This window comes from Chiloscyllium plagiosum, chromosome 33 (assembly GCF_004010195.1).
Source record: "Chiloscyllium plagiosum isolate BGI_BamShark_2017 chromosome 33, ASM401019v2, whole genome shotgun sequence".
NCBI classification, from domain to species: domain Eukaryota; kingdom Metazoa; phylum Chordata; class Chondrichthyes; order Orectolobiformes; family Hemiscylliidae; genus Chiloscyllium; species Chiloscyllium plagiosum.
The window spans coordinates 40,661,488-40,688,495 of record NC_057742.1 but is presented as its reverse complement, the minus strand read 5'-3'; the positions used below and the strand labels follow the sequence as shown (position 1 = coordinate 40,688,495).

Below are 27,008 nucleotides of genomic sequence, written 5' to 3'. Positions count from 1 at the left end.
ACAGTGTGAATCTTTTTCCACGTATGGAGTCAGCTATTACGAGGGGGCATAGCTTTAAATTAAGGGGGGGTAGGTATAGGACAGATGTTAGGGGTAGGTTCTTTACTCAGCGAGTCGTGAGTTCATGGAATGCCCTGCCAGTAGCAGTGGTGGACTCTCCCTCATTATGGGCATTTAAGCGGGCATTGGATAGGCATATGGAGGATAGTGGGCTAGTGTAGGTTAGGTGGGCTTGGATCGGTGCAACATCGAGGGCCAAAGGGCCTGTACTGCGCTGTATTCTTCTATGTTCTATAATGTAGCCTCACAAGCTATTCGACCTTAAAAAACAACCTTATTACAAAAAAGAAATGCAAAAAAAACACCTCTTCCCCTGTGCAGTGAACTCCCATGATGCTTTACTTTTCTAGTGTCTCTCACTCACTTGTGCTGCACCTCACTGTCTAAGTATTTTCTCTCAACTGCTCATGCAAAGCATACTGATGGTCTGCTTTTAACAGACCCATACCTAGATAGAGCTGGGGTCAACTGAAATAACTCACTTGTTAAACTTTGGTAGTAATCACCACCTTTGAGGTTTTATTCAGACTTCAGATGATTGACTGACAACTGTCCCTCAGTCAACTGATTTAGCTGTCTTATTGCCTTTTAACTAGACAACTGAACTTGTATATAATATAGATTATATATTTTTATAAAAGCTGGTGAAGTCTTTCCTTTATTTCTGACGGTGCTCTAAATTTCCAGTATCTCTTTCTCACTTGGGTTCTACTGGGTATGCCTTCTCCCAGCTACACACGTACTGATCTCAACAAGCCATTTAAGAATCCTGAATGGAATAGGATGATGTTGGGTGAAGAAAAACCTTTGACAAGTGGAAATATATATGCTGCCCTGCTTGATGTGGTTTTTGTCATCAAATTGTGGAGTGCGATTGTTACACCAACAATCATCAAATCGTCCAAAAATGGAGGAAAATTCAATTCATTGCTGGAGAGGATAACTTTGAAAGCAAAAACACCACACCTAATCCAGAGACAGTTCCTTACAATGATGTCATAACCAAATAGATGCAATGAAATTTTATCTTTGGAAGTTGTTAACAAAACAACTGTTTTTAAAATGCTTTTATTATAATTAAAGGTATTTTTGTACCATTAATTTATTCCATGAACGATGCCATTTTAATCTAATGCAAATTTATTTCCATGTGATAAAATTGTTTCAAAGGTTAGTTTGTCTGTTGATATCTATGGTAATGATCTGAATCAAATAAAGATATTAGACTACTGAGGAAGGCTGGGGGAAAGGGGCTGGCTGAGTTTCTCTTGCAGAGTCTCCTTTTTGAGCTGTATAAATTTCTATGAAATCATTATTGGGCCCAGACAGCGTGACTCTTTAGCCAGTCAACGTATCTAGCTTCTTGCCCTAACTGTACAGTCCTTTTTTTTCCTCCAAAACATGAGTAATTATATTTCCAATCTCAATTATCCTTTCCCCATACTGCTGAGTTGTTTCAAAAGCCACTGTTAGCAAAATTGAAACTCATGGAATAAAAGTGGCAGTAGTAACATGGTACTAAGTTGACAAAGACATGGGGCACACAAAGTCATGGTGCCTGGCTTTTTTATCTGTCAGAGTAAAAGATTGTGGATTTCAGTGACATTGCCTAATGTTCGGCATGAGGACTGCTGCAATTTTTGATGCACGTTTGGATGCAGAGCACAACCTTGGAAATGTAGTAAACAGGAAGAGAGATATGATTTGGCGATACCGGTGTTGGACTGGAGTGTACAAAGTTAAAAATCACACACCACCAGGTTATAGAAAGAAAGATAGCAATGGACCTCAAGGGGGTGTAGACAGACTGAAGCATGGCAGATGACATTCAACACCATGAAGTAAGGCATTTTTGAAGGAAGAATGAAGAAAGAAAAAATGCATGTTTAATTATATTTTAAAGGAGTTGCAAAAAGGAGTTTTAGGGCTGTTTGTTCACCAGTCTTGAAGATGACAGAAAAGAATTGTGAAACAGTTCATAGAACATAAGCCATCCTGAGCATTATAAATGAGGTATAGATTTGAAAAACCTACATAATACTTTGGCTCAGTTGTAATAGCCTTTTGAGTACAATTCTGGGCACCTTACATCAGAAAGGACTTTAAAGGTTGGACAGAATATAGAAGAGACTAGTACGGTGAGGTAAGATGTTGTTAGATACATGGATAAATTGGAGAGGATGAAGCTGGTTTCCTTTATACCAGTGAAAGCTAAGAGCAGATGTAATTTAAAATCATAAAGGACTGAGGCACTAAGTAAAAAGAAACTCTTACCAAGGGCTGAAGAGTTGCTAACCAGAAGCACAGATTTCAGGTGATTAAAAATGAATATCAAGGATGTATGAGGAAGAACTGTTTTTTGCAATGAGTGGTTAAGATTTGTAGTGTGCTTCCTGTTAGAATGGTAGAAACCGATTTAGTAGTAGCTTTCAAACTGGTTGGATAAATGCTCGGAGAAAATGTAATGAAGGAGAAAGAACAGGGGAGTAGGACTAACTGGATTATGCTTGAAGACAGGCTGATTGACTGTCTCCTGTACTATGTTACTCTGTTTCTGTGATTACTTATCACGTTGAAATTGTTGCCTTTGTGTTCTGTGTTTGCAGATGCTTTTCTTATCAGCTCACCTTTCCCAATTCTGCTTGCTGTTGACAGTTAAATGGAGTTTTATCCTCCTGATCTCCATCCCAACTGCTGCTGTTGATTATTTTTTTTAAGTTTCTGCTTGTTACATGTACCCTGCTCTGATATTTAATACTTACATATGCACTGCCAGCTGATGGAACCATCTAACGGGTGATGGAGAAAATGTGGCTGGTTTCTGAAATGCTCATTGTGGTATTGATTTTGTTGTTTTGAACACAATTGTTATCTGTATGATCTTAGAGGGAACATGAATTGGACAGGCTGAACTTCATCACAAATAAAAGCTCAATTTAATTATAGAGTTGTGCAGATGTACCAATTGAGTTGAATGGCTCGCTGAATCTCTGGCTGGCAGCTTGTCTTATTATTAATCACACTGAAAATGTCGATTCATTATCTGCTACAATATCCATGTTCTGTTTCTTTCCTCCCTCAGCCAGATGAACACCCATCAGAAAATATTACATCTCCCCAGAGCTGGGATACAGTGAACCACTTTCCAGCAGACAGTAATTCCTATGAGCTGCTGACTGCAATAGGTAATAATTGTGTGTACCCACATGTGTTTGTATGCATTTGTAAAACTTCCCTTTATTTTTGTTTGCAGGTCATGTGTTCTGTCTTAATTTTCACTCCATCCAAGTGACGTGATTGGCTTTGACTTATTTAACTGTCAGCATACAAGGGCTCAATATGAGAGGTGTAGGTTTGTGGTCTCCATGCATTTAAAGCTTCTTGGTGCATTCTTCCAGCCAGATCAACGCTCTAACTGAAGCTTGTCCATAACGTGTCAATTACAGACAATTAAGAATGTATGTACCATCCAGCGCATTGAAACTGGTCGAGGCAAGAATGAAGTGGACCCCATTGATCCAAAAATGGGCTTGAAAATTGGAAAGCACAATTGTCCCTTTCTTACTCCCCTCCTCCCCACTACGGTAATCGTGCTGATAAAGTGACTGAGACATCTGAATTAATGAAGCACTGTATTTACCATTGCTAATTTAGAAACAGGGCACAATGTTACAAAACATAACGACCATGAACAAAATTGCTTGAACACTAGGCAATAGACTTAATTCCTACACCAAGATAAGAAGATAAGCATGACATTTACTGTCCATCTGATTAATGTGAGTGGATCATGGTGTCCCTATTCCAACAGCCAAAGTAGTTCATATGGAAAGGTGAAAGACAAGTCTTCGTTAGCACTTGAAGCCTTTCAAAATGTTATGAATGTGTTTGATACAGTGGACGTAGAGATGGTTCTGTTTGTAGGGGAGTCCTAAATTATGGCCATAGTATGTACACGTAGTCACTAATAAGGTCTATCTCATCACCACCAGTTCTGTTAACCCCTGCAGCTGTCTCTAAACTGCCATTCTGTCATTGAGAATTGGCTAAGCGAACATTTTCTCCCTTCTCTTTGGATCCAGTCATAACTTTATTTCTGAGCCATGATTCCAATCTTCTGCTTGGAAATTATCTCAGGATGAGTCAGTCTGTACACAACCATTGATGTTTAACTCTAAAATGAGTTTCCAACCACATACAATATTTGCAAATGTTAATATAATCTATTTCCGATCCCGCTATTGAACAAAAAAGACCAAAGAAAATTACAGCACAGGAACAGGCCCTTCGACCCTCCAAGCCTGCGCCGATCCAGATCCTCTATCTAAACCTGTCACCTATTTTCTAAGGATCTGTCTGTCACCTATTTTCTAAGGATCTGTATCCCTCTGCTCCCTGCCCATTCATGTATCTGTCCAGATGCATCTTAAATGACGCTGTCGTGCCTACCTCTACCAGCTCCACTGGCAATGCATTCCAGGCACCCACTACCCTCTGCCTAAAGAAGCTTTCAAACATATCTCCCTCTCACCTTGAACTCATGACCCCTAAACTGAGTCCTCTACTTTGGGGGGGAAAAAAGCTTCTTGCAATCCACCCTATCTAAACCTGTCATTATTTTGTAGACCTCAATCAGGTCGCCCCTTTGTTTTTCTATCTATCTATATTCTTCTGCATTCTCTAATAGTCCCCTTAACTATCTGCTACTCCATCAATCTTAGCGTCATCTGCAAACTTGCTAATCAGACCACCTATACCTTCCTCCAGATCATTTATGTATATTACAAACAACAGTGGTCCCAACACTGATCCCTGTGGAATACCACTGGTCACAATTCTCCATTTTGAAAAACTCCCTTCACCGCTACTGTCTCCTGTTGCCCAGTCAGTTCTCTATCTAAATAATACACTTCACCTTCTCCATCAGCCTGCCATGGGGAACCTTATCAAATGCCTTACTGAAATCCACGTGTATGAGAACTACAGCCCTTCCCTCATCAATCAACTTTGTCACTTCTTCAAAGAAATCTATTAAGTTGGTAAGACATTACCTTCCCTGCACAAAACCATGCTGCCTATCACTGAAAAGCCCATTTTCTTCCAAATGTAAATAGATCCTATCCCTCAGTAACTTCTCCAGCAGCTTCCCTATCACTGACGTCCAGCTTACCGGTCTATAATTACCTGGATTATCCCTGCTACCCTGCTTAAACACGGGGACAACATTGGCAATTCTCCAGTCCTTTGGGACCTCGCCTGTGTTCAAGAATGCTGCAAAGATATCTGTTAAGGCTTACAGCTATTTCCTCTCTCATTTCCCCAGTAATCTGGGATAGATCCCATCCGGACCTGGGGACTTGTCCAACTTAATGCCTTTTAGAACACCCAACACTTCCTCCCTCCTTATGGCGACTTGACCTAGAGTAATCAAACATCTATCCCTAAACTCAACATCCACCATGTCCCTCTCCTTGGTGAATACTGACTCCAAGTACTCATCAAGAATCTCACCCATTTTCTCTGACTCCATGCATAACTTTCCTCCTTTGTCCTTGAGTGGGCCAACCCTTTCTCTACTTACCCTCTTGCTCCTTATATATGAATAAAAGGCTTTGGGATTTTCCTTGAACCTGTTTGCCAAAGATATTTCATGACCCCTTTTAACCCTCTTAATTCCTCGTTTCAGATCGGTCCTACATTCCCAATATTATTCCAATGCTTTGTCTGTTTTCAGTCACCTAGATCTTATGTATACTTCCTTTTTCCTCTTAACTAGTCTCTCAATTTTCACCTGTCTTCCAGGGTTCCCTAATGTTTCCATTTCCATCCCTCATTTTCACAGGGCCATGTCTGTCCTGTACTCTAATCAACCTCTCTTAAAAGCCTCCTACATATCAAATGTGGATTTACCCTTGAACAGCTGCTCCCAATCTACATTACCCTGTTCCTGTTGTATTTTGCTATAATTGGCCTTACCCCAATTTAGCATTCTTCCTTGAGGACCACTCTCATTTTTGTCAGTGAGTATTATAAACTTAGGTAATTATGATCACTATTCCTAAAGGTAATCTCCGACTGAAACTTTCAAACACCTAGCCGGGCTTATTCCCAACACCAGCTCCCGTATGGCCCTTTCCTGAATTGGACTATTTACATACTGCTCCAGAAAATCCTCCTGGATGGTCCTTAAAAATTCTGCTCCATCTAAACCTCTGACACCAAATGAATCCCAGTCAATGTTGGGAAAATTAAAATTGCCCATCACCACCACCCTTTTGCTCCGACATCTTTCCATAATCTGTTTACATATTTGCATCTCTATCTCACACTCGCTGTGGGGAGGCCTGTAGTACAGCCCCAACATTGTTACTGCACTCTTTCTATTTTCTGAGCTCAACTATTCCTTCAACTCATCTGTTGAAACCCTCATTTATGTCTTGACATGAGCTTTCCCACGTGCTCCTGGCTAACATCATCTATTTTATTCTCTGTAAAACGCTCTTCACATGTCCTAATTCACCAACATCTCATTCACACATTCAGTGTGGAAAAGGCCCTTCAGGATCATCAAGTCTGCATCAATATAGCTACCACTGAAAGTGCACTAACCCCAATTTCCTTCACTTCTCCCATATCCTTGAATGTTAAAAGATTTGAAGTGCTCATCTGAATATTTTTAAATGTTGTAAGATTTCTGGGCTCGACAACCTTCTCAGGCAGATTCCCATCACCCGTGGAATCTCCTATCCCTTACTCGAAAACTCTACCCTCTTGTAATTGACTGCTGAACCAAAGGGAGCAGCTGCTCTTGATTCACCCTGTCCATACCCCTCATAGTTTTATACACCTGCATCATGTTCCCCCTCAGTCTTCTATGCTTTAAAGCAAACAATCCAAGCCTATTTAGTTTCTCTTTTTAGCTCAATTTCTCCATCCTAGGCAGCATCCTTGTGAACTTACTCCAGTGCTAACACATTCTTCCTGTAGTGAGGTGACCAGAATTGCACACTGTACTGCAGCTGTGGCCTAACCAAGGCTTTACATAACTCCAATGTTACGTCCTTGCTCTTAAACTCTCGCCATGATTGTTGAAAACAAGTGACCCACATTTTATCTTAACTATCCTATATTACCGCAATTATTCGGTGAATAATTACCGCAAGATCCCTCTGTTCCTCTCAGCTGCTCAGTGTGCTGCCATTCATTAAATGTTCCCTCATGTTTCTTCTTCCAAATTGTCACCTCACCCTTATTAGGGTTAAATACTGTCTGTGTTGAGTGTGGGGTGCTGGAAAATGAGACCTCATTCCTGATGAAGGGCTTATGCCCGAAAAGTCGATTCTCCTGCTCCTCGGATGCTGCCTGATCTGTTGTGCTATTCCAGCATTACACTCTTGACACTGACCTCCGGTATCTGCAATCCCCACTTTCTCTCAATACTGTCTGTGAATGTTCTGCCCATCAGACCAACCCATCTATATTTTCCTGTAACTTATAACTATCTTATTTGCTATTAACCACTCTACCACTCTTTGTCTCGTTTGCAAAATTTGCTTAATGTTCCCCCACATTTTCATCTGTATCATTCATGTTTATAACAAACAATAAGGGTGCCAGTATTCATAGAATTGTAGAATTCCTATAGTGTGGAAACAGGACCTTTGACCCAACAAGTCCACACCAACCCTCCAAAGAAGACTATCCCACCCAGACCCATTCCCCTATTACTCTACCTTTACCCCTGACTAATGCACCTAACCTCCACATCACTGAGCATTATGGGCAATTTTGCATGGCCAGTTCATTTAATCTGCACATTTTTGGATTGTGGGAGGAAACCGGAGCACTGGGAGACAGTGCAAACTCCACACGGATGGTCACTTGAGGCTGGAATTGAACCCAGGTCCCTGGCATTGTGAGGCAGCAGTGCTAACCACTGAGCCACTGAGCTGATCCTTGATCCTTTGTGGTGTTGATCTTTTGTGGTTACATCGCTGGACACTGAGCTCTCGTCACTCAAACAGCCTTCCACCACTATCCTTTGTGTCCTATTACTTAGCCAGTTTCTGATCTATCTCACCATTATCCCTCAATTCCATGCCCTTGAATTTTCTCAATCAGTCTCCAGTGTGGGACCTTGTCAAAAGCTTTGCTAAAATCCACATAAACTAAATCAACTGATCTTACCTCATCCATAAAATGGTCACATTTTCAAAAAATTCGCACAAATTTATTCGGCATATCCTCTTGCTGACTATCTTTAATTAACTGATGCTTTTCCAAGTGGGTAATAATTCACTCCTTCAGAATTTTCTTCAGTAGTTTCCCTACCACTGACGTGAGACTCGCTAGTCTGTAATCTGCTGGTTCATCTCTACCACCCTTCTTAAAAAGTGGAACCATTTTTGCTGTCCTCCAGTTCTTTGGCATTTCACTGGTGGCCAGAGAGGAATGAAAAATTTGTCAGAGCCCCTGCAATTTCCTGCTTTGTCTCCCACAGCAGACTGGACTACAATTCCTCTGGGCCAGAGGATTTGTCTGTTTTTAATTCGTTATTGTTTCCTATGTCAAACTATACATGTTCCTCTTGGTTCCTTTTCCTGAATTCCATACCTACCTTCTCCTTTTCCAGCATGAAGACTGTAGAGAAGTATTCGTTCAACAGCATTCCGATATCCTCCGGCTTCACACACAAGTTTCCCCCTTCGTCCCTAATGGCCACTATACTTTCCCTGTTTAACTTCTTACCTTCAATGTATTTATAAAATTTCATGCTGACCCACATTGATAACTTGTTCAGCAATACCTCACTTTAAAATTCTCGTCCTTGGTTTTGAACCCCTCCATTGCTTGCGCTTCGCTAACTCTGCAAGTTCTTCCGGCCGTATGATCCTACAAGATAACTTCCCTCTCCACTTCTCACCTCTTGAGCATGTCCAATTTTAATTGCTTCATTAGCAGCTGTATCTTCAGGTGCCAAACTTCAAAGCTGTAGAATTCTCTCTCTAAACCTCTGCAACTTAAATTGCTCTTTCTATCTTTTTGACACTCCTTGAACCCAAGCAGTATGGCCTTTGTCTTGGATAAACTGCACAATGTTAAATTTAATTTGATGAAACTCGTTATGAGCTGTTTCAAACTTTTATTTACTGTCAAAATAAATTGTTCCTGTAAATGGTTTGTTCTGATCCCAGCTGACCATACCGCTGGATAAGTCAGATCACCGAATGAAACTTAAGCTGATCGGTTTTTTCTATTTCATGAGTTACACAGACCCAGTCACAAGGCTGCAGATTTTCTTCAACAACAGAAGGTTAAATTTGTAGAAACCAACAGGGGAAGGGATTTACCTATTCAAGCCTGTTCTGCCATTCGTTATAGAACATGGAACATTACAGCACAGTACAGGCCCTTCGGCCCTCGATGTTGCGCCGACCTGTGAAACCAATCTGAAGCCCATCTAACCTACACTATTCCATTTTCATCCATATGTTTATCCAATGACCATTTAAATGCCCTTAGGGTTGGCGAGTCCACTACTGTTGCAGACGGGGCATTCTACACCCTCGCTACTCTGAGTAAAGAGCCTATATTTGTCCTATATCTATCATACCTCAATTTAAAGCTATGTTCCCTTGTGCTAGTCGTCATCATCCGAGGAAAAAGGCTCTCACTGTCCACCCTATCCAACCCTCTGGTTATCTGATGTCTTAATTAAGGAACCTCTCAAGCTTCTTGTCACTAACAAAAACAGCCTCAAGTCTCTCAGCCTTTCCTCATAAGACCTTCCCTCCATACCAGGCAACATCCTAGTAAATCTCCTCTGTGTCCTTTCCAAAGCTTCCACATCTTTCTTATAATGTGATCAGAACTCTACACAAACTCTGGTGCGGTTGCACTTGGAGTATTTATACAGCTGCAGCATGACCTCGTGGCTCCGAAACTCAATCCCTCTACCAATAAAAGCTAACACACCGTATGCCGCCTTAACAACTCTATCAACCTGGCTGGCAACTTTCAGGGATCTATGTACATGGACACCGAGACCTCTCTGCTCATCTACACTACCAAGAATCTTACCATTAGCCCATAACTCTGCATTCCTGTTACTCCTTCCAAAGTGAACACCTCACACTTTTCCATATTAAACTCCATTTGCCACCTCTCAGCCCAGCTGTGCAGATTATGTGTCCCTCTGTAACCTACAACATCCTTCAGCACATCCACAACTCCACTGACCTTCATGCCATCCGCACATTTACTAACCCATCCTTCCATGCCCTCGTCCAGGTCATTTATGAAAATGACAAACAGCAGTGGCCCCAAAACAGATCCTTGTGATACATTTATTAGTAACTGAACTCCAGGATCAACATTTCCCATCAACCACCACCCTCTGTCTTTCAGCTTGCCAATTTCTGATCCAAACTGCTAAATCACCCTCAGTCCCATGCTTCTGTATTTTGTGCAATAGTCTACTGAAATCCATATACACCACATTTAACCGCTTTACTCTTATCTACCTGTTTGGTCACAATCTCAAAGAACTCAATCAGGTTTGTGAGGCACAACTTACCCTGCACAAAACCGTGTTGACTATCCTTATTCAACTTATTCCTGTCTAGATGATTATAAATCCTATCGCTTATAACCCTTTCCAACACTTTACCCACAGCCGAAGTAAGGCTCACTGGTCTATAATTACCAGGGTTGTCTCCTCCCCATCTTAAACAAGGGGACAACATTTGTTCTCCTCCAGTCTTCTGGCACTATTCCTGTCGACAATGACGACATAATGATCAAAGCCAAAGGCTCAACAATCTCCTCCCTGGCTTCCCAGAGAACCCAAGGATAAATCCCATCTGGCCCAGGAGACTTGTCTATTTTCACACTTTGCAGAGTTGCTAACATCTCCTCCTTGTGAACCTCAATTCCGTCTAGTGTAGTAGCTTGTATCAAAGTATTCTCCTCGACAACATTGTCTTTTTCCAGTGTGAATACTGATGGAAAAAATATTCATTTTGTGCTTCTCTATCTCCTCGGACTCCAGCACAACTTCCCACTATTGTCCTTGATTGGCACTAATCTTTCTCTAGTTATTCTTTTATTCCTGATAAACCTATAGAAAGCTTTAGGATTTTCCTTGATCCTACCTGCCAAAGACTTCTCATGTCCCCTCCTGGATCTTCTTAGCTCCCTGTTTAGGTCTTTCCTGGCTAACTTGTAACTCTCAAGGGCCCTAACTGAGCCTTCACATCCTAACATAAGCCGCCTTCTTTGTCTTGACAAGAGATTTAACTTCTTCAGAAAAGTATGGCTCCGTTGCCCAGCCACTTTCTCCCTGTCTGACAGGTACATACTTATCAAGGACACACAGTAGCTGTTCCCTGAATAAGCTCCATATTTCAATTGTGCCCATCCCCTGCAGTTTCCTTCCACAGCCTATGCATCCTAAATCTTGCCTAATTGCATCATAATTGCCTTTCCCCCAGCTATAACTCTTGCCCTGCGGTATATACCTACCTTTTCCATCACTAAATTAAACATAACCGAATTGTGGTCACTATCACCAAAGTGCATACCTACCTCCAAATCTAACACCTGGCCAGCTTCATTACCCAGTACCAAATCCAATATGGCATCACCCCTTGTTGGCCTTGAAACTATCCTGCATACATTGGACAATAACTGACCCATCTAAAGTACTCGAGTTGTAGTATTCCCAATCAATATTTGGAAAGTTAAACGTCCCCCATAACAATTACCCTGTTACTCTCACTCCCATCCAGAACTATTGTTTCCTGTACATCTCTGGAACTATTTGGAGGCCTATAGAAAACTCCGAACAGGGTGACTTCTCCTTTCCTGTTTCTAACCTCAGCCTATACCACCTCAGTAGACGAGTGCTCAAAAGTCTTTTCTGCCACCATAATTCTGTCCTTGACTAACAATGCCACACCTCCCCCTTTTTTACCATCTTCTCTGTATTTACTGAAACATCTAAATCTTGGAAACTGCAACAACCTTTCCTGTTCCTGCCCTATCCATGTCTCCAAATTGCCCACAACATTGAAGTCCCAGGTACCAACCCATGCTTCAAGTTCATCCACCTTGTTCCAGATGCTCCTGGCATTGAAGTAGACACACTTCAAGCCACCTTCCTGCTTGCTGGTGAACTCTTGCGACCTTGGAACCTCATTTCTGACCTTACTATTCTCAACCTCCTGGACACTAGAACTACCATTTAGGATCCCATCCCCGTGCTGAGTTAGTTTAAATCCTCCCAAAGAGCATTAGCAAATTTCCTCCTCAGGATATTGGTACCTTTCTAGTTCAGGTGTAGACTACCTTGTTTGTAGAGGTCTCACCTAGCCCTGAATGAGCCCCAATTATCCAGGTATCTGATACCCACCCTCCCCTGCACTATCCCAGTAGCCACATGTTCAACTTCTCTCCCTCCCTATTCCTCACCTCGCTAGCATGTGGCACAGGCAATGAACCAGCGATAACAACTCTGTCTGTTCTTGCACTAAACTTATACCCTAGCTCCCTAAATTTCTGCCTTAAATCCCAATCCCTTTTCCTACTTAATGTTGTTACTGCCTATGTGGACTATGACTTGGGGCAGCTCCCCCTCCCTCTCTAGGATCTGAAAACTCAATCCGAGACATCCTGAACCCTGCAGCTGGGAGGCAACACACCAACCAGGAGTCTCTCTCGTTCCCACAGAGCCTCCTCTCTGACCCCCTAACTATGGCGTCCCTAGTGACTAATGCTCTGTTCATCTCTCCACTTCCCCCTTCTATCCATATCTTTCATGTGTGTATTCGGTGACTTGGCTTTTACAGCCTTCTGTGTTGGAAAATTTTTTAGATTCATCACTGTCTGAGTGATGAGTCCATGTTCTGAACCCCTTAGCCAGGAGAAACATATCCTTGCATCCAGTCTGTCCAGCTATGACAGAATTTTATTTGCAATGAGAACCCCTCATTCTTCTAAACTCTAGTGAATACCGCCCATTTGACCCAATCTCCCCTCTTAAATCAAGCTTATTATCCCAGGAATTGGTTTGGTAAACTTTTGTGGAATAATTCTGGGACTTATTGATTGGATTCTGGAAAATCGAACTTCAGCCTGAGATGATCAAGCTTGTGACAGTGTTGATTAAACTAGTCAGGAATTTGTCTCCACATTCAAGCTGAAATAATTAATTTGACAAAATTCCTAAGTGAAGGTGGTGGTCTTTAGTGAGTCTTAAAATTCACAAATACTACAAATGTCTCAGCTGAGGAGTTGTTTGATTCTGGAATTCTCAGTCACTGTAAAGACCTGTAGCTCCATGGGAAATGGAGGGACACGAGTACTGCTCCAATTCTGAGACTACTTGAAGAAGAAGATCCAACTGTAGAGAATCAAATTAATCGCCACACAATCAACAAGACACTCCTAAAAAAAAAAAAAAATTGAATTATTCAGCAACTGTAAGGGTCCTGTGCCTTCATCAAGAAACCAGGGTGCCTGAGAGGGTGAAAGAACAGGAGTTTCTGGAAGTATTGCAGATAACATGAGAGACTCTTGGAAAGCAGGAAAGCTTGGTCATTGTGATAAATATCTGAAACTCCTCAATGTTTCAGTGAATGAACTGATTGTTTTTAGACTTGCAAGTGTGACAGCTGTCCTTAAAATTGATAATTTCCTGACCCACTTGGCAATTTCATGTCAGTAAGCCCAGTGTGAACTTTTCCCATGTTATAGTTTGGAGTGTGGAGTCACAGCAACTGGGTACTCACTCAAATAGGGAAATGTACTTTCAATTGATGTGAGCAGATCCTCCTTTCATTTCTGAGTGGTAAAAGGCTATGCCCAACTAAATATGATTTTAAGAAAAACATGTCATACCCAATCTCATAGGCACAGCTAATGGGCTAAGAAATGCAAAACAACTGAGAACCAGTTTCTGCAACACACATGCAAGAAACGAAGAGCAACTGGGAAGCTAAACCCAGTTGCAATAGCAAACTAAATGAAGCAAAATACTGAGAAAGGGCCCAAGAATAAATTTCTAAAATGAACCAGTAAAATCAATAATCTAACCAACATAATTGTGGCAGAGACTCCAATACAAACAAAAATAACAAATGGTCCACAAAATAAATTGTGCTGCCAGCAGGAACAGTTTTCAAGGAATAAAAAACATTTAATCTTTTTAAGCGCTTGATTGTGTTGGTGCGCAGTGCTTCTGTGTAGTGAATTACTTTCATGTATAGTGAATTACTTTGAGGTGAGTTAGAGGCATTTTTTTGGTAGCTATTTTGTCTGCAGCAAATTCTCTTTTTAACAATTTTGGGTCAAAGATAAATTAACCAAATTTCCATATTTGAAGAAGGAATCTTGGTTTGGACACTATGAAAGCTGCTTCCTCCTCAAATAGTGACATACAGTTGTTAAGATTGGCTGGAACATGTAAATAAAGCCATATTTTAATTATCTTAGCTTGAGGGTAGCAACAGTAGCTCACTGGTTAGTACCGCTGCCTCCCAGTGCCAGGGACCCAGGTTCACTCCCAACTTCGGGCGACTGTTTGTGTGGATTTTGCACATTCTCCCGTGTCTGCATGGGTTTCCACTGGGTGCTCCAGTTTCCTCCCACAGTCCAAACATGTGTACGTTTAAGTAGATTGGCGATGCACCATGACCCATAGTGTTCATGGACGTGTAGGTTAGATGCATTAGCCATAGGAAATGCAGGTACAGGGCTTGGGTATGGGATGTGTCTGGGTGGGATTCTCTTCGGAGGGTCGCTGTGGACTAGTTGGGCTGAATGGCCTATTTCCACACTATAGGAATTATATTCTATCTATAACTTTGGCAGTGCAGCATTTCATCATTGTACTGGAATGATTATTCATTCAAGTCCTAAATGAATCTTCTTGACTCATTTGGTGAGATAACTCTTAACTTGACATCAAGCAACAAATACAGAACAATAAAAAAGAAAATTGGAGACCTCAGCTGAAGTGCTATCAGCCTATTGACAATCTACTAAAGAAGTGTAAAGCCATAGCATCTTTATGCAAGTGAATGCAAAATGAATGAAACGCAGTGTTGAAATTGGCAGACTATTGAGCGGATGTTCTAGTGGTTTTGCTTTTTGGTCCCAGAGTGAAATGGTTGTCTCTTGCACAGGTAAAGGATTTAATGACATTATGACTGTGACCTTGGGGAGGTACAAGCGGACTGGTGAGCAGGTGGCTGTTCGAAGAATTAATTTGGACAACTGCACCAATGAGATGTTTGCTTTATTACAGGTAAGACTGTATATTAGTTAATTTTGGGAGTCAGTGAAGGAAATGGTGTTCCTTATATTTTTGGATTTGAAAGAGCCCTAAATAATGTTTTAAATGAGAGTTCCAGGTAAGTATTTGAAGCCAGTTAAAATAATGTTAAAAGATTCCATCTTGGTTCTAGTTCATGTGATTGATAACATTAGGTTTGTAATATTTTGGTATTCTGAATGAAAATTAGTGATCTCAATGAATGCAGATTAAATGATCAGACTTACCCTGCTATCCTGAGGCTCTTGTGGTGCACTGGTAGTGTCTCTGCCTCTGGGTTCAAGTCACATCTGGTCCACAAGTGTGCCATAACAACAGGTTGATTAGAACATATCTAATGGCTGTCCTGGAGTTAAATTTACTGTCTGATTCATAGGTTAGGTGCTTCATTCTGAGGCAGATAATTTAACTACCGAGGAACCTCCAATTATCCAAAGGACACGGGCTGGCAGTATTTTGTTCAGTTAATCGAATAACATAGTTCAGCTGAGCATCTGGGACCTTGCGATCTTGCTGGATAATCCGATATTCAGATAATCAAGGTTCCTCTATATTGCTAGATGGCTTGTAAGAAAAGCCTGAGTATATTCGTGAAATACATAAGATGAAGTCACATGGTAGGTGTGAGCTGGCAAGATGGAATACAGAACTGGCTTAGTCATAGGAGACAGAGGGTAATGGTCGAAGGATGCTTTTCGGAATGGAGGGTTGTGACCCTCTCCTGTTTGTGACCTACATAAATGATTTGGAGGAAAATGTAGCTGGTCTAATTAAGTTTGCAAATAATACAAACATTGATGGTGTTGTGGATAGTGAGGTGGATTGTCAGAGGATACAGCAAGATATAGATCAGATGGAGTTTAATCTGGATAAATATGAAGTGATGCATATTGGAAGGTCAAATAAAGGTGGAAATTATACAGCGAATGGCAAAACCCTTAGGGGTATTGATATGCAGAGGGTTCTGGGTGTGCAGGTCCACAGATCACTGATGGTGGCAGTGCAGGAAGGTAAGGTTGTAAAAAAGGCATACGCCATGCTTTCCTTCATTGGAAGGGCATTAAGTACAAGGATAGACGAGTTGTGCTGCAGCTTTATAGAACTTCTGTTAGGTTACACTTGGAATAATATGTACAGTTCTAGTCACCACACTACCAGAAGGATGTGGATGTTGGCAGAGGGTACAGAAAAGGTTTACCAGGATGTTGCCTGATATGGGAGTTTTAGCTAAGAAGAAAGGTCAGATCGACTAGGTTTTTTTCCCCCACCGGAACGCAAGAGGTTCCGCAAGGATCTGTTTTGGGACCATTGCCGTTTGTCATTTTTACAAATGACCTGGAGGAGGGGCTTGAAGGTTGGGTGAGCAAGTTTGCGGACGAGACGAAAGTCGGAGGAGTTGTTGACAGTGAGGGAGGATGTGGCAGGTTACAGCAGGATATAGAGAAGCTGCTGATTCACTTTGGTAAGAGTAACAAAAAGATGGGGTACTGGGCCAATGGTCGGATACTTGGTAGTGTGGATGAGCAGAGGGATCTTGGTGTCCATGTACACAGGTCTCTGAAAGTTGCCACCCAGGTAAATAGTGCGGTGAAAAAGGCATATGGCGGACTGGCTTTTATTGGTAAAGGAATTGAGTTCCGGAGTCCTGAGGTCATGTTGCAGTTGTATAAGACTCTGGTGCGGCCGCATCTGGACTTGATAGAGGTGTACAAGATGATTAGGGGTTTAGATAGGGTTGACCGTGAGAACCTTTGTCCACGTATGGAGTCAGCTATTATGAGGGGGCATAGCTTTAAATTAAGGGGTGGTGGAGTCAGCTATTATGAGGGGGCATAGCTTTAAATTAAGGGGTGGTAGGTATAGGACAGATGTTTAGGGGTAAGTTCTTTACTCAGCGAGTCGTGAGTTCATTGAATGCCCTGCCAGTAGCAGTGGTGCACTCACCCTCTTTATGGGCATTTAAGAGGTCATTGGATAGGCATATAGAGGATAGTGGGCTAGTGTAGGTTAGGTGGGCTTGGATCGGCGCAACATCGAAGGCCAAAGGGCCTGTACTGCGCTGTATTCTTCTATTCTATTCTATTCTAAAAAGTGATCTGATAGCAGTTTATAAGATTGTGGATGGAATGAAAAGTATGAGGCTTTTTCCCCAGGGTGGAGGGGTCAGTTACTAGGGGGTACAGGTTCAAGATGAGAGGGGAAACATTTAAGAGACATGCTTTTCACACGAAGGGTGGTGAGTGTCTGGAACGTGCTGCCAGAGGTGGTGGTGGAAGCAGACATAATAGCAGCATTCAAGAAGTACCTGGATGAATACATGAATAAGAAGGGATATGGATCCTGTAAGGGAAGACAGTTTTAGTATGGAAGGGCAAAGTGTGTCAGTGCAGGCTTGGAGGGCCGAAGGGCCTGTTCCTGTGCTGTATTCTTCTTTGTTCTTTGCAATATGTTAAATATTTAAATCCATGCTCTGGTTAGGGAGTGGAGGATGAATACAAAAAGTGTATCTCTGTATCAGGGTTTTAAATTTTAAGTGATGACTAAGGCTTGTTTTGGAAGAAAGGTGACTTTGTGAAGATTGAATTGAAGATTTGAGATTATGAAAAGGGACTTGACAATTGACCCACAGAAATTGTACTCTGTGATAAAGCATTCAAATCCCATTAGGTACAAGTTAAATTGAAGATACTAAGAGTAATCAGTGCAGAAGAGGCCCTTTAAGTCTGTGCCACTAAAGCTGCACCGAATCCACATTCATCCCACCTTCCAGCATTGGGCCTGCGGTCTTGAATATTGTGACACTTCCAATGCTTGACCAAGTACTTGTTCTAATGTCACCCACCTCACTTACCCTCCCTGACTGCCAACACCATCTGAGTGAAAAGAGTTTTCCTTGGATCCCTTATAAATATCCTGCCTTTCACTTTAAAATTAGTAGCAACTTTTCAAACAGTGCCAAAAGCTATGATGTGAATTTGAATTAGATTTAGTGTCGCATGTACTCGCGTATGTACAGTGAAAAGTTTACAAGTCACCACTTGTGGCACATCTTAGATACAAAGGTACCTAGGTGTGTATATAAGCTGGAGAATGTGAATGGGATCAATATTCAATTGAAGTGTATTTCTGGGGAAAGAATGATTTAAGGGATCTGACAGCATTTGGTACTTAGAATGATAGAAAAGTTACAGGACGTAGAGACTATTTGGCCCATTGAGTTGGTTGCCCATAAAATGAACTCAGCCAGTCCTAATCCCATGTCCTTCCTCCATAACCTTGAAATGCTTCTCTTCAGATAATTATGCAATGTCCTATCGAAAGCCATAATTCAATTTCACAACGTACCCAGACAGTGCATTCAAGATTTGAAATTTTCAGTTCATTTAAAAAAAACTTTCTTCGTGTCATTTTTAGTTTTAGGAAATAGAAGGAAGAAATATGTTAAATATGTTAATTCAGTGTCTTCTGAATTATGTTTAAAATCCCACAACACCAGGTTACAGTCCAACAGGTTTTGTTTTAAGAGTCATAGAGGTGTACAACATGGAAACAGACCCTTCGGTCCAACCTGTCCACGCCGACCAGATATCCCAACCCAATCTAGTCCCACCTGCCAGCACCCGGCCCATATCCCTCCTTGGAAGTACAAGCTTTCGGAGCACTGCTACCTCATCAGGTAACTCCTCACGAGCAAGATTGGCGGGATGTACTGATTCCTTTCTAGTTGCACCCTCCCACTTGTCATAAGAGTGCCAATACGGCCAATTATGTTGCTTTTGGATTCTAACTGGTTTAGTATTCAAAACAATTCAACTAGGTTATATTCAGCAAAATAGGGTTTGACTGCAAAGATATGTATGACTTATTTTCTTTCTAACATCCTAAATTGAAAAGACAAATATGGTTCACAAACGAATGGTGGTTGAGCACCCCACAGAACATATCAAATAGAAAATGTGATTGAACACATCCTGAGGATAGCAAAACCATCACCCACGCCTCCCTCCCACACCCCTCAAACCACCCCACTCATTGGTAAGGGGAAACATCATAAGGGATTGCAGTTCTTAACGTTTGATATTCTGGCCTTGAAACTCCTCCAAAAACTACTCCATCATGGACTGCCTTACAGATGCTCCTATTTTGATGATCTGACTTCCTTTTCTGTGACTGCAATCCCATGGATTCTTGGAACTGCACTTCAACACTTGTTGACAGGCTGTAGTTGTTCAGAAACCAGCAAGCTTTACCAAACAAGTACTGTCCTGGATTTTTCTGTGGCCTAATCTTCCTCCGACCAAAAGCAAATTTTGTTATATTTTGCACAGCTCTTGGGACATCCTTGAGCCCCCTCAAAGACACTCTAGTGCTTTAGGACTTCCCTGAGCCCCAACTACACAAGGCCCAGTCAGTTCAGTTTCCTAATGTTAATTGTGCAGGGGTTTCTTAAGCCAGTCACCACTTCAGGGACTCGCTGAACCCTCACCACACAAGCTACTCAACTGCTGTAGGACATCCCTGCTCAAGATCCATTTGTTAAGTGTTTTGTGCTGCACAGCTAGCAGCACCTTAACATGGAGTCAATATGTCTTTTTCACATGCTTTCCCTCACACATGCATACACATAGTGTTCAAGTCCTATTACCTATCCTCTTTAGTAACTCCTGTCCTGTCCTGAGTGACCTATCTAAATCCCATTGCAAGGCAGAATTGAACGTAAGTAAAATTTTGAATAGTCAAATATATCAAACCCTGGGAAGTCTGTTCCTTAAATGTTACCATTTTGACAATGCTGGCTTACAGCACAAATTACAGAAATTCTTCATGTCTGTTCTCGACCTTTCCAGTAATGGTAGCCATATTCCATGTCTAGATGCCTCTGGAGGTAGATTTACATCTCCCAATGATAGTTGTTCAATCTCCCATGGGATTTCAGATGGAAAATAACAAGCAGATCTTCAGATTAATAGTGTTAAGCACTCAAATGGATCAGGACAGATTTAATTCAAGAGTTTAGATCAGAGTGGTGCTGGGAAATTCAACCCCATTTTAGAGTAATGCTGTTTAAAATCACTCTAAGAAAATTCATCAAAGCAAATATCTTTAAATTTGTCCTTCCAATTTTTTTTCCCTCAAGTTTTGAAAACCTCTAAATAGAAAATGCTACAACTTAATAATTGACCAAATGGGCTAATGAATGTTGAGGAATTAGATGCGCTGCACATAGTCAGAGTGCAACCTAACTTTTCCTCTTGACAGAGATCTGGGCAAAGTATGTAGCTTCCAGAGATGATGATACTTTCAGCTAAAGCCTTTGAGATGGTATTAAAAGAAACAAAACAGTGAGCAAACAAAGAATGTTCTGTGAAATAATGTTATTTTTCAATTTTTTAAAATTTTAATTGCAGCCTTATTTTGTGCATAACATTTAATTACTGAAGAAAAGAAGCAGCATTGAAAATAAATTGCAAAAAACATTTTGGGGAATTATGATAGTTCATAAATAGGACTTTGCAATCTTGTATCTAGATTAAGTCACAGAATTCTTGCAGCTTGGGAGCTTCTCACTTCATGTCCATCTTCTATCTTCTCCCTGTAACCCTGCATATTATAGACCATTGAACAATACAGCAACGTACAGGGCCTCAGGCCCTCGATGTTGTGTCGGTCTTTTATCTTACTCTAAGATGAGGTTAACCTACTTACCCTTCATTGTACTAACTTCCACGTGCCTATTCAAGAGTCGCTTAAGTGTCCTTTATGACTCTACTATCACTACTGGCAGTGCATTCCACAGACCTACCACACTCTGAGTAAAGGACATGCCTCTGACATCTCCCCTAAACCTTCCTCCAATTACCTTAAAATTATGCCCCCTTGTGATAGACATTTCTGCCATGGGAAAAGGTCTCTAGCTATCCACCCTATCTATGCCTGATCATCTTATACACCTCTATCAAGTTGCCTCTCATCCTTCTTCCCTCCAATGAGAAAAGCCCAAGCTCCCTCAACCTTTCTTCAGAAGACATGCCCTCCAGTCCAGGGAAAATCCTGGTGAATCTCCTCAGCAGCCCCTGTAAAGCTTCCACATCCTTCCTATAATGAGGTGACCAGAACTGAATGCAATATTCCAAGTGTGGTCTAACTAGTGTTCTATAGAGCTGCAGCATAAACTCACAGCTCTTAACTTCAATCGCTTTGCTCATGAAAGCCAACACACCATACACCTCCTGAACAACCCTATTAACTTGGGTGTCAACTTTGAGGAATCTATGGACATGGACCCCCAAGATTCCTCTGTTCCTCCACACTGCCAAGAATCCTACCTTTAACCCTGTATTCTGCATTCAAATTTGACATTCCGAAGTCAATGACTTCACACGTTTTCAAGTTGAACTCCACCTGCCACTTATCAGCCCACTTCTGCAACCTGTCAATGTCCTGTTGCAACCTACAACAGCTCTCCACACCATCCACCACTCCATCAACCTTTGTGTCATCGGCAAACTTACAAACCCACCTGTCCACTTCCTCATCCAAGTCATTTATAAAAATCTCAAACAGCAGAGGTCCAAGAACAGATCTCTGTGGAACACTACTGGTCACCAAGCTCCAGGCTGAATACTTTCCATCTTTTATCAACCTCTGTCTTCTATGGATCAGCCAATTTTGTATCCAGACAGTCAGATTCCCCTGTATCTCATACATCCTCCCTTCTTTCTGAATGAGCCTACCATGGGGAACCTTATCAAATGCCTTGCTGAAATCCATGTACATCACATCCACTGCTTTACCTTCATCAATGTGATTTGTCACATCCTCAAAGAATTCAGAAAGGTTTTTGAGGCATGACCTGCCCCTCTCAAAGTCATGCTGACTATCTCTAATCAATCTATGGTTTCCAAGTAATCATAAATCCTGTCTCTTGTTACTTTTCAAATAGCCATCCAATTCACTTTTGAATGGCCCTAGATTCAACCTGCCTCCATTGTATTCCTGATCCTAACTAAAGTTGCTGTACTGTTAACAGACCATAGAACTGCTCTCTCGTGAGAGAGTGACCGTAAATACTCGCTGCATGAAAATGCATTTCTTTGTATCACTTTTGCATGATTTGGTAATAACTTTTCTTTAAATCTGTGTCCTTTTATTCTCAATCCTTTCGTGAGTGGGAATATTTTCTCCCTGTTTACTCAGTGGAGACCCTTTATGATTTTCAAAACTTCATATAATCATAGAACCCCTACATTGTGGAATCAGGCCCTTCAGCCCAACAAGTCCACACCGACCCTCTGAAGAGTGTCCCACCCAGACCCATTCCCCTCCCCTATTAATCTACATTTACCCCTGACTAATGCATCTAACCTACACATCCCTGACCACTATGGGCAATTTAGCATGGCCAATTCACCTAACCTTCCTATCTTTGGATCGTGGGAGGAAACTGGAGCACCTGGAGGAAACCCACACAGACACGGGAGAATATGCAAACTCCACACGAACAGTCACCCAAGGCTGGAATCGAACCCGGGTCCCTGGACCTGTGAGGTAGCAGTGCTAACCACTGAGCCACCGTGCTGCCCCTTTTAAGAAGATAAAAACTTCATTCAGATCTCCTGTCAATGGTCTCCAAAGAGAGCAATCCCAGTTTCACCAGTCTTTCTCCATTATAGAAGTTCCTCCTCCAACATGTGTTTATTGATGTTTTGCACTGTCCTTTTCGCACTTTCTCCCCATAACCCTTGATCCCCTTGCTGCTCAAGAGCCTATCTATCTCAGACTTAAATGCACTCAATGACCTGGCCTCCACAGCCTTCTGTGGCAATGAATTCCATAGATTCACTGCTGAAGAAGTTTCTTTTTATCTCCGTTCTAAATGGTCTTCCCTTTACTCGAAAGCATTACTCTACCCTTGCATCCCTGTCTCTCCTGCCAATGGAAACATGTTGCCAACATCCACTCTGTCCATTCGTCATTACTTTGTTTCCTATTGTTCAGTCAATTTTGCCTCACATTGATATTGTGCCTTTTATTCCATAAGCCCTTACTTGCTCACAAGTCTGAATGGCATTGTATCAAATACTTGACAGTACATGTACACCACATCAACAGCATAGCCATAATCAACCTTCACTATTACTACTTGAAAGAATTCCATTAGATTAGATACCCAACAGTATGGAAACATGCCCTTTGGACCCTCTGAAGAGCAACCTACCCAGACCCATTCTCCCACCCGATATATACCCCTGACGAATGCACCTAACACTACGGGCAATTTAGCATGGCCAATTCACCTGGCCTGCTCATCTTTGGATTGTGGGAGGAAACCGGAGCACCCGGATGAAACTGGGTCCCTGGCGCTGTGAGGCAGCAGCACTAACCACTGAGCCACCGTTAGAAATGATTCCTCTTGGCCGTGCCATGCTGGCTTTCCTCAATTACTACACATTTGTCCATGTGACGATTGATTTTGTCTCATGTTTGTAAATATTCACCCACCACTGAAGTTAAATTGATTTGCCGTTAGTTGTTTTTTGAACAAAGGTGTGTAATGTTAGCAAATTTCTAAACCTCATACACTTCAAAGGGAGACAGAAAACTTGCTTCTCCATTCTCATTTCCTTCAGTACCCTTGAATGCATCTCGTCCAATTTCGATGCCTTGTCATCTTTCAATAATGACAGCCTACCTGATACCACCTCCTTAACAATTGTAAACTGTTCTAACAACTGAACTTCCTCCTCTTTCTCCATAGGTAAGATTTTCCTCATTGGTTAAAAACAGATGCAGTGTATTAATTTCTAATTTCGTTTAGTACCCCAACCATGTTCTGTACCTGCATGCGTAAATCTTAGTTTTTGTCTCTAAATGACCCAGCTGTTCCATTCCCTCCCTTTTAATTTTTATATGTGCATTTCCATTTTGAATATGGCTCAGGAACAAATGATGTGAAAAGTTGATGTACAAAATATAATGATAGAAAACGAAATGTTGAACACAGGTAATGAACCCATCTGTAAGACATTCATATATGTATGGATGTTATATAACTGAACAGTAACAGACCAGTCCAAATGGTCCGCTTCTTGTGAAAAATATGTCGATGGAAAAATGAGTTGACTGACTTGGTTAAATCTCATTTTGAATCTCATTTGGGTCTTTATTTGCTGATTAGTGTAAGGCTTTTATTTTGCATTTATGGAGTCATAGAATAATGAAGATGTACAGCACAGAAGCACACCCTCTAGTCCAACTCATTCATGCTAGCCATTCACCTAAATTAATTTTGGCCCATATCCCTCTAAACCTTTCCTATTCAAGTTCCCGTCCAGATGTCTTTTAAATGTTCTAATTGTACCAGCCTCCACCTTTTAAATCTTTCCCCTCTCACCTTAAATGCATGCCCTCTAGTTTTGGACTCCACGACCCTGAGGAAAAGATCTTGATTATTCTCTCTCGTGTCCATCGTGATTTTATAAACTTCTGTTAGGTCACCCCTCAGCCTCCGACACTCCACTGGAAAATAGCCCCAGCCTATTCAGCCTCTCCCAATAGCTCAAACCCTGGCAACATCCTCGCATATCTTTTATGAACTCTTTCAAGTTTCATAGCAGGGAGACCAGAATTGAAAGTTGTATTGCAAACATAAGATGTGGTGAGAAGCTCTTGGAGACAATGGAATTATTACTTTTTAAATCTTCCTCGTTAATACTAGGACATTTCCGGTCTCAGCTTTTGTTTTGATAGGGTTTTTTTTGAAGAAGTAACAAAGAGGATTGATGAGGGCAGAGCAGTAAATGTAATCTATATGGACTTCAGTAAGGCATACGACAAGGTTCCCCATGGGAGACTGGTTAGCAATATTAGATCAATAGACAATAGGTGCAGGAGTAGGCCATTCTGCCCTTCGAGCCTGCACCACCATTCAATATGATCATGGCTGATCATCCTTAATCAGTATCCTGTTCCTGCCTTATCTCCATAACCCTTGATTCCACAATCCTTGAGAGCTCTATCCAACTCTTTAGAACCTGCCAGAGTGTCCAATCCTTTCATAATCTTATATGTCTCAATCAGATCCCCTCTCAGTCTTCTAAACTCAAGGGTATACAAGCCCAGTCGTTCCAGTCTTTCAGCGTAAGGTAGTCCAGCCATTCCAGGAATTGACCTCATGAACCTATGCTGCACTCCCTCAATAGCCAGAATGTCTTTCCTCAAATTTGGAGACCAGAACTGCACACAGTATTCCAGGTGTGGTCTCACCAGGGCACTGTACAGCTGCAGAAGAACCTCGTTGCTTCTATACTCAATCCCTCTTGTTATGAAGGCCAGCGTGCTATTAGCCGCCTTCACTACCTACTGTACCTGCATGCTTACCTTCATTGACTGGTGTACAAGAACAACCAGATCTCTCTTTACTTCCCCTTTACCTAAACTGATTTCATTTAGGTAGTAATCTGCCTTCCTGTTCTTGCCACCAAAGTGGATAACCATACATTTATTCACATTCAACTGCATCTGCCATGCATCTGACCACTCACCTAACCTGTCCAGGTCACCCTGTAATCTCCTAACATCCTCATCACATTTCACCCTGCCACCCAGCTTAGTATCATCAGCAAATTTGCTAATGTTATTGCTAATACCATCTTCTATATCATTAACATATATTATAAAAAGCTGCGGTCCCGGTACTGGTCACTGCCTGCCATTCCGAAATGGAGCCGTTTATCACTACTTTTTGTTTCCTATCAGCCAACCAACTTTCAATCCAAGTTAGTACTTTGCCCCCAATACCATGCGCCCTAATTTTGCTGACTAACCTCCTATGTGGGACTTGATCAAAAGCTTTCTGAAAGTCCAGGTACATTACATCTACTGGATCTCCCTCAACCATCTTCAGAGTTACATCCTCAAAAAATTTCAGAAGATTAGTCAAGCATGATTTCCCCTTCATAAATCCATGCTGACTCTGACCTTTTCTGTTACTACTATCCAGATGTGTTGTAATTTCATCCGTTATAATAGACTCCAGCATCTTTCCCACCACTGACGTCAGACTAACAGGTCTATAATTTCCTGTTTTCTCTCTCCCACCTTTCTTAAAAAGTGGTACAACATTAGCCACCCTCAAATCCACAGGAATTGATCCCGAATCTATCGAACTCTGGAAAATAATCACCAACGCATCCACGATTTCTCGAGCCACCTCCTTCAGTACCCTGGGATGTAGACCATCAGGCCCCAGGGATTTATCAACCTTCAGACCTAACAGTCTCTCCAACACCAATTCCTGGCAAATATAAATTCCCTTAAGTTCAGGTCCTTCAGCCACTGTTACCTCAGGGAGATTGCTTGTGTCTTCCCCGGTGAACATAGATCAGAAGTACCAATTCAATTCTTTTGCCATTTCTTTGTTCCCCGTAATATATTCTCCTGTTTCTGTCTTCAAGGGCCCAATTTTAGTCTTAACTATTTTTTTGCCTTTCACATAGCTAAAAAAGCTTTTACTATCCTCCTTTATATTTTTGGCCAGTTTACCTTCGTACCTCATTTTTTTCTCTGCGTATTTCCTTCTTAGTAATCCTCTGTTGTTCTTTAAAAGCTTCCC

General features: G+C 41.6%; 1 protein-coding gene across 3 annotated transcripts in view; it reads left to right on the top strand.

The window, feature by feature from the left end:
• The window catches only part of strada (STE20 related adaptor alpha), a 138,337-nt gene that overhangs the window by 61,898 nt on the left and 49,431 nt on the right, over window positions 1-27,008 (top strand). For all 3 annotated transcript variants that reach the window (XM_043675351.1, XM_043675350.1, XM_043675352.1), the window contains 2 exons: window positions 3,143-3,245; window positions 15,246-15,367. In XM_043675351.1, coding sequence (XP_043531286.1) covers window positions 3,143-3,245; window positions 15,246-15,367 — 225 coding nt within the window. The remainder of the gene's footprint in view (window positions 1-3,142; window positions 3,246-15,245; window positions 15,368-27,008) is intronic.